The sequence below is a fragment of the Gavialis gangeticus genome, unplaced genomic scaffold, assembly GCF_001723915.1.
Source record: "Gavialis gangeticus isolate Ggan-Ray unplaced genomic scaffold, GavGan_comp1, whole genome shotgun sequence".
Lineage (NCBI taxonomy): Eukaryota > Metazoa > Chordata > Crocodylia > Gavialidae > Gavialis > Gavialis gangeticus.
In genome coordinates this window covers 61,349,321-61,357,678 of record NW_017729024.1, presented here as the reverse complement: position 1 = coordinate 61,357,678, position 8,358 = coordinate 61,349,321, and the positions used below count along the sequence as shown (strand labels likewise).

Below are 8,358 nucleotides of genomic sequence, written 5' to 3'. Positions count from 1 at the left end.
ATCACAGATGGCTCCTAAGGTGTTTAAGAAGTCACCTGTCAGGACATATTACAGAGAAAGCTGTAATAATGCCTAAGGGTTAAAGGTAACCTTAAGGAGTTGGGGGACAAGGGTAGCAACCTGGTTTCCTAACTTCCCTCTTTTGTGCCAGATTTGAGACATAAGGGAGACCCAGTTCTTGAAAGGTGCTGGGTCTGGACAGGTCGAAAACCATTATGATTGAAAATGCCCCCCAAAGCTGGTGCCTGTATTGTTACAGCCCTATGTGCAGGATTGAAATGCAAAATTTACTAGCCAAGATGCACTGTTGACTTATTCAAGGTTTGTTTCCTTACATAGAGAGATTCAGAAAGCAAGGAGCTGTGATAGATAGAGGGAAGGGGAAAACAGGCTGTAAGGCAGCTGTTAAAGAGAGAGGTGTGGAAAGTGGTTAGAAAGAGAGGAGAGAATAAGACATTAACAGAATTTAAATGCTAGAGCAGGTAGGAGGAAAGAGTAAGAATGAAATTCTAGGAATGACTACTTTAGAGCAGGGAGTAATAAAAGTAAAGCCTAAGAAGTGGGCTGCATTGCAGAGTTTGTTGAGGTGTTTGTGCAAAACAGAGAGTGCAAGCAGTGTTCTGTGTTTGCTCTGTGCCTGTAGTGCAAGGCAAAAACTGCTAGAAGTGTAAAAGTATACTCTTATTGGTAATAGGTGTAAGGTATGTCCAGAAATAGTGTGGGTATAATATAGGTATCCTAGAAAGAACGGTGTTAGCAGTTGTTAAGGTTTGGCTGTGATTGAGTGAATGATAGGGTTAACCCAGACAATTGAATGAAGGCATTTCCTAAAGTTTGGGCAGAGAAAAAGGTTAAAATGTGACGAGATACAGGCATGTGTCTTAATTGAGGGACCAAACCCTCCTCCACCAATGCACTGTAAATATTCACTGGAAACTGAAATAGGATTATAGCTCATAGAAGTTTGTTAAGTCAGGAAATGATAGTATAAATGCTTAGTGTGTGTGACTCTCTGATTTGAAATTTGGTCTGTTCTGAAAGGCAGAGTACCCTGCAATTATAGCAGCTATAGCAGGAGGGGTAAAATGGTTTTCAGTATTAAATTTGGCTAATGCAGGTTGTAGTTTTGTTTGTTTTCTATCTCCTTGGTATAAAAGTGCTGGCATAATTTTAAATATATATTCAAGGAACAACAGTATTGTTTTACCCCAAGTATCCTAAAGATTTAACAATCACAGCCAAAAGAGCATGGAAAAAGCTTTCTAAGTAAAAATTCTGAGGGAGAAATTGTCCCTCTAAAGGAAAAGCTCATCTTTAAAATGACAATTTGGCTTAATTGTAACAAGGGTATTGGCATCCCTCAATCTCACATATACAGCAACAAGAGGGCTCCATTGAGCAATTAATTTTGGGAGCCCCCATGTTAAATAAATCACCTGACCCTCAAGGAATAAGGTAAACAGTCTTCTCTACCTGCTGGCCACCCTTCTTGGCTAGCAGGAAGGAACGGCTCTGAGCAGTTGGAAAATATGCATTGGACAGGCTGATCAGAGGCCACCCCAATGTTAAGGCAGAAAACAGCCAGAAAAGTACTTGACTTATGATGGCCACCTTCTTGTAGGTAACTGCTCCACCTTTTCTGCATAGGAGAGAAGAACCCCAAGAATGGCAATGATGTGTGCACTGCCACTTGCACATGTCAGCATTGTACATTTGTAAATATGAATAACAAGCCACTGCAAAGAGTTTTCCTTGGCTGGTTTGTGTGTGTTTGTTTTCTTTTGCAGAAACCACAGTGTAATCTCAATCCAGTAGCAAAAGTGACTGGTAGACCACGAGGCCTCATTACCATCAGCATTGCCTTCCTCATCTAAGCCGTGGCAAAAATTACAGCAAAAAAAAATTGTCTGTTTGTGTTGTGTTGTTATATGTTTTGTGTTTGTTTGGTTTGTTTTAAATTGTCAAAAGTTTAAATATATATGACTATCATAAAGATATGATAAAAAAAATAATTGGTAATACCCCCTCTAAAAATGGAATCTGTCTGTGGATCCCAGACTAGAACACTTCCATCCAGCTGGATTGGAAAGTTGTTCTAATATTTGAAACAAGGGCAGAAATTCATATAAAAGTTTTAAATTCCACTTGATTAGCAAAATAATATTTATTAAAGGTAATGTGTATTTTGTTTATTCTTTTTTTTTCTCTTCTCTAAACCATCTGATAAAATGTTTTTTTTCCCCTCAAGGATTTAAGTGCTATTTAGAACATCAGTATAACAAGATGTGTGTAAGAAACTGCATTAACCCATTGTGTTAAAGGAAACAAGAACCTGCAGAGTTAATGTTTCCTAAACCTGAAGCCTCTGTGTCTAAAGAAAAAAAATGGTTAAAAACTAAGTTAAATTTGGCTCCGCAATGGTATAGTAGTATGAGAGTAATCATGGCAGATGAAAAGGTAAGTCTGCCTGTTGCATCTAGAAATGTATTTCTAATGAATCAGCCAGCATATGGAAAAGGAATCACCCTTGGTAATACAAATCCCATCCATAAAAAGGCACACAGGTTCCATAATAAAACATCAAAGTCATATTTAATTAAACATTATTTTAATAAGTGAAGAGACGATTATACTGTTTACAGCAACCTTATTATGTTATTTTCTTTCTCTTCCCCCCACCAAGGTTTTTCTCTTGTAATTTCTTTTAACAGCTTAAGTTTTGTTTTAACTTCAAAGCAGTTGAAGATGACATGCCTCCTTTCTATAAAGCGGGACCATGGTGTTCAGTAACTGAAAGGTTATAGTGACATCACCCTGAAGGGCCGATGTCAAGGGGGGAGTAATGTAGCAGAAACCCCCTTTTGTATATTGCCCTTCTAGACATTGATATAACAGAAGCCCCTTCTTGCCTGAACACCCCCCACTCCCCATTTTGTGTATTTCTTTTTCCTTCTAAGTATTGTAAGAGACCTAGCACACTCATTGCCTGGGTGTGGCAAGGCTCAAGAGCAAGCCAGAAAGCTGAAGTGGCTTTCTGTAGGAGAAACCTAGAAACTACATCTACATATCAGTTAAGCTCAGTGTCACTAAAGAAAATAAAAGAACTAAAATATCTACTTCAATGACTGTAAATATATCCTGTGCTAACCTACCTCATTTACTGTCCCCAGTAAACTTTGATCCTCACTATCTCACATTGCATTTTGATATATTTCTCACAGTGCATTTTTATTTTTCATCTGTCTCATCTTTACCATGGCATTTTGTATTTTATATTTCATACTGTTAAACCCTTAAGGAACATACTTCCTGTAGAATGATGAAGTTATAACCTGGACCATTGTTAAAAGCTGCATTGAAATTGTAATTGTAAAGTGATAACATCTGCTATATTGGGCTGTCCCTTAAATGAATGTGAGCATGAATGCCAAACCAAGTATCTCTGCTTGTTACTTGACAATAGAGTAGCCAGAGGAACTTACCATTACAAAACTATACAAGCCATTTTAAGTTAATCAAGCCAAGGAACTGATTCCTGGAACTAAGCACCCATTCTATTGACTATTTTTGTAACCCATGTTAATGTAGCTGTTAAGCCAATAAGTCAAGGGTGGACTCCCAAAACCTCAGGTACCAGCAGGCAGAGACCCCCTTCTGGAGAAGACAGCTCCTTGAAGGAAGCTAACCATTGACACCAGACTCCAGGGCCTCAGATAGGTAGATATACTGAAACCAGTGCTCTCACAATCACTACATCATGCAGGTATCAAATTTATGCCCAACTAGTTACTGCACAGTAATGCACGTGTAGACACATTACTGCACATTAGGCATACAAGGTTCTTTTTGTAAATCTGATATCTTTATTTCAGTTGGTCTCATAAGTTGGAAAAATTCTTCTTTGCAAGCTTTCAGTTACAAATACCCTTTCTGAGGCTGAGGAAGCATCTACAGTTGGTGTGTGCTCTTCCTGGAAGGAATGAATAGTAAAGAAGCCAGCGGCTGGTATGCATGCAAGAAAGCCAGTCAGTGAAGATGTAAATTAAGGAGTCAGTGGGGGAGAGACAGGCTGGGGGGAAGAGGAATGAATGCAGCTTGTAAACTATTTACCACTACATTCATTCCCCTTCCCCACTCCCCCCTAGCCTGTCTCTCCCCCACTACATATTACTGCACAGTAAGCTCATTAATGCTGTGTGGGGTAAGTGGCTTGGGATTAATTTTAGTCCCAAATCAATCCACACGCAGTGTTAATGGACTTTAATGCCTGCACTTGTAGATGTCTGCTTATTTCCACTTACTGCACAGTAATTTACTATGCAGTAAATTTAAGCCAGCATAAATGCATGTGTAGAAATGCCCAGTGAGACTAGAATCCAAAGTTCATTCAACTCCACCCTGATAATTCCTTGTGAGTGAGATGAGTAATTAGTGGGTATTCAGTCATTCCAGTGGCCACTGCACTTTGACCAGGATGGTCAGGGAGATGAAGTATTTATAATACTTGACAATAATTTATACACAGCTAATAAACGTACCTATTCTGCATTTAAGTTGTTTTGACCTGAACAGGACCTGCATCCAAAACCTAATTTTTTCCTTCTGTTATTCAGCATAAAGTAGTGGGATCACAGTAGCGATCTAACCATTCCACAAGGGTTCATTACTTAGGAATTAGGATATAAACTTAGGTTAAGTGAGACATGCTGTACATAGCAATAGGCATGTGTTTAAAAAATATTGACAAATATTACACTAGTTATTCCCTTGAAAATTCAGATACCCAGTGTGGTATTGCACAGAAGTTACCACAAAAAAAATAAAATAAAATAAAAAACAACCAAAAACCCAGAAAACCAAACAAACAGCAACAAAATATTTCAACAGTGTTTTCCAGGAAAAACACTAGTCCAAGCTATGATTCTGGGGTTTTTTTCAGATAGATGGCAACTTCAAGACCAAGAGATCCGGCTTTCATTCTTAGAATCAAACTGTAGTCTTTAGCAGGCCCCTGCAAAATAATTATAAAAATAAAACTTTAACCCTTTTTTTTATTTCAGGCATGTCAATTTGCCAAGTCAGTGTTTTTCTTTTACCTCTTTGGGGTAATAGCCTTTAGCAGCCAGTTAACCTAGGTAGCGCAGCTCCTCAAATAGTAGCAGTCTGTGCTGAAGAGTCAGGATTCAGATCATGCTCATGATTTACTTTGTAGAATATATTACATATATTTGTCCTTGAAATAGCCAGGGAATGGCACACTAAGTTTGCTTTAAGAGAACTGTATTACCACTGCTAAGATTTTGGTTGAAAGTTAGGACATTCCAGATTTACCGTTATTCATGCAACCTAGATTCTGCCTTTTGCCAGGTATTGATTTTTATATGGAATACTCTTTCCACAGGACATCAGCAACAGTGTGTAGGACTGATTCAAGGAGAAGTGTGAAGACTGTGGGGCAACCTGACATCTAACCTTTGCTAAATGTCATGTACTTTATTTTTCAGTCACACTCTTACTTAAAAATGCAAAGAAAAGAGCATTAATTCAGTTGCCCTCACTTTATTTACAATAAATGCAGCCCTCTTATTCTTAGCTAGCTGCCAACATAGTCCCTAATTTGGAAAAGTACATCTGACCTCTATATGGTACCAGGTCTGTCTGGTTACTGTCTTAGGGCTTGTCTATACTACTATAGCAGGAAATCCTGGGAAGGATTAGCCTGAGCCTGTTCCACTCGCTCAAGTCTGCTACAGACATCAGACCCTGAAGTCCACCAGTAACACTGCTCTGGTCATGTCTCCAGTTGCACTTTCAGGCCCACTGGAGTCTGTGAGCACAAGCATAAGTCATGTAGACAAGCTCAGAGCAACCTCACAGATTAACTTCAAAATCTAAGCATGTCAGTATGTTTGGGTGTGCAAAGCATACTGATCCTTGTCCCCCTGGGAAACACTTCTGCCACAGTAGACAAGCCCTTATAGTACCTGACTGCAGCACAGGCTTGAACTGTCCAGACATGCAGATCTCTTCCTGTTTCTGACGCACAATACGCTGAATGGCTGGTGAGAAACCACGAGGGTTGCGTGAGAAGATAATGGAGTACCCATCATCACACGTTCCATCCTCTTTCCTTGTACGACAGGCATATGTAACAGCATAGTTAACGTAATCGGTGTCAATCACCCAGTAGTCATCTCCTGAAATATAAGGACAGCTTTGTTAGTCCTGGTCTCCACATTCTTACACTGAGCAAAGATCTCTTCTTACAGACAAAGGTTTTACCTCCCAAAAATATCTAGGGTGAGAGCAGCTTCCCAGAGGATGGAAAGTTCTCTGTCTCTTAAAGACCTGACCTTAAGACTATATATCTTTCAACAAGCACATCTACATGTTCACTTTAATCCACAGTAAACTATTTTACTGTGCATTAAAGCGGCACATAAAAAAATGGTGACATTACACTAATGTGCAGTAAATAGTCTACTGCACATTAAGCAGCATTAAAAAAGCATGCAAATGTGCTACTGCACATTAGTGCAGCCTAATAAGCATTAATTTAGTACTTCACAAGATGTGCCCAATAAGATATGCTTTAGTCCACTCACGAGGTGAGCTCAGTGCATTTCTCCCTGCATTCTTGTGATGCTTTGGCTATGCCAAAGACCAGACTCTGGCATGCACAGTAGGGGGCACTACTATGCAGGGCCACCTGCCCCACTGTTCCAGGCTTAAAAACCTCACTTTGGGAGTCTCCCATGGGGTGCCTATAGCCAGCTGTCCCGCTTCCTGGAGAACACCAGCAAGCCTGGGGTAACGCTGCTACCACCCAGGCACTGGCCTCTGTTAGGGCTCTGTGCAGCCAGGGTGCACAGACCCTGCAAGCCTTGGGGGTGCTTTACCCACAGGCATGAATGCCTTGTGCCTCCTGAGGCTGGGGGGGACATGGTTACCACCCGCAGGCAGTGGCGGTGGTGTTGGCGGTGAGCAGGGACTGCCCACCAGTGACCATGGTGACATCAGCGGTGAGGGCAGGCCAAGTGGGGACCGCCCATAGGCAGCTGTGGCAGTATCAGTGGTGATGGGGGGAGCTCTGAGTGGTGATCAGCGACCGCCTGCAGATGCCAATGGCAGTAGCAGTGGCTGGGGGACATGGCAAGCAGTGACTGCCCACAGACACTGCTGGCAGCAGCAACCAATCTTGGGGGGCGGGGCCAATCTCAGGGTGTGCACGTGCACCTGCATGCATTCCCTACGCGTTGCCAATGCCTCACAGGTAATATTTCTGGGTGCCTCTTTCAGCTTGAAGCATCCCAAGATAACCTCAAGTAGGACTGAGGAAACATAAACAGATGAGCTGTGCTGGCCAAGCTGGGAGCAAAAAAGCTTGCCTCTCACCCTGCCACAGTACCACAGTAAGGCATGCTGTAACCCAATACCATTTTTGATCAAGGGGCAGGGGGAGAACAAGGAAGTCAGAGGATGCTTTAAGCAAACATAATCAATCAGGCAACCCCTGCTTAGTGCTTTAATGGGTTCCTGAAAAACTGAGCATTAAGCAAAATGAGTGTTAAGCGAAACTGAAAGTATTTGATGACAGAAGATGGCAACTGCAATTGTTTTTAATGACCCAAGATGGTGACCGTGAGCACTGTTATGAAACCTGCTGAGCGCTAAGTGAAATCAGGTATCAATTTCAAATGAGCGTTATAGCGAAATAGCACTAAGTGAAACAGCATTAAGTGGGGGTTGCCTGTACAGTCTTGGGCATAAGAATCCTTTTAAAACTCATCTGCCTATACATAAATCCTAACACCTGGCTAGTTTCCAAATTTTTACTTAAAGGAGTTCATCCACGCAGCAGCCTGGAGGCACTTTGCCTGTGGCTTTTCAAAATGCCCACTGGAGGAAGACAGCATTCCCCCCTCCCCTCAGGAGTTTATCCAGCCTGGTCACCTGGTTGACCAGCCTGAACCAAATAGAAAGCAAGAGAGAGAGAGAGAGGGGTCCAGCTGAAATGACCGATGGGAGGGACAGAGAGAGGGGGATTTCTTCACACAGACTAAATCCCATCTGGCCTTCAATGACAAACTTCTACAATGGCACATATCTGGGAAAATACTACATGTAGACTATCAGCTACGTTAAAGTTGCATACTTTTTATGTATATAGATGTTATGTGATGTTGTGACTGTTTTCCAAGCAGTGTTTTTTAATCAGGTACATATAATGTATGTATGTATGAGGCTCACCTGGGCCTAGAGTGAGTGAGGATTTAGTTAGGGAGCTTCTGGAGGGGCTGGACGTTTTTAAGTCAGCCGGCCCAGATGATCTTCACCCTAGAGTCCTGAAGGAACTCG

At 41.5% G+C, this 8,358-nt stretch overlaps 1 protein-coding gene across 3 annotated transcripts in view; it reads right to left on the bottom strand.

The window, feature by feature from the left end:
* Positions 1 to 4,097: 4,097 nt before the first annotated feature.
* The window catches only part of LOC109297420 (purpurin), a 221,201-nt gene continuing 216,940 nt past the window's right edge, over positions 4,098 to 8,358 (bottom strand). For all 3 annotated transcript variants that reach the window (XM_019517154.1, XM_019517153.1, XM_019517152.1), the window contains exons 5-6: positions 5,985 to 6,197; positions 4,098 to 5,011 (exon numbers count right to left, since the gene is read on the bottom strand). In XM_019517154.1, coding sequence (XP_019372699.1) covers positions 5,001 to 5,011; positions 5,985 to 6,197 — 224 coding nt within the window. In that variant the 3' untranslated portion in view covers positions 4,098 to 5,000. The remainder of the gene's footprint in view (positions 5,012 to 5,984; positions 6,198 to 8,358) is intronic.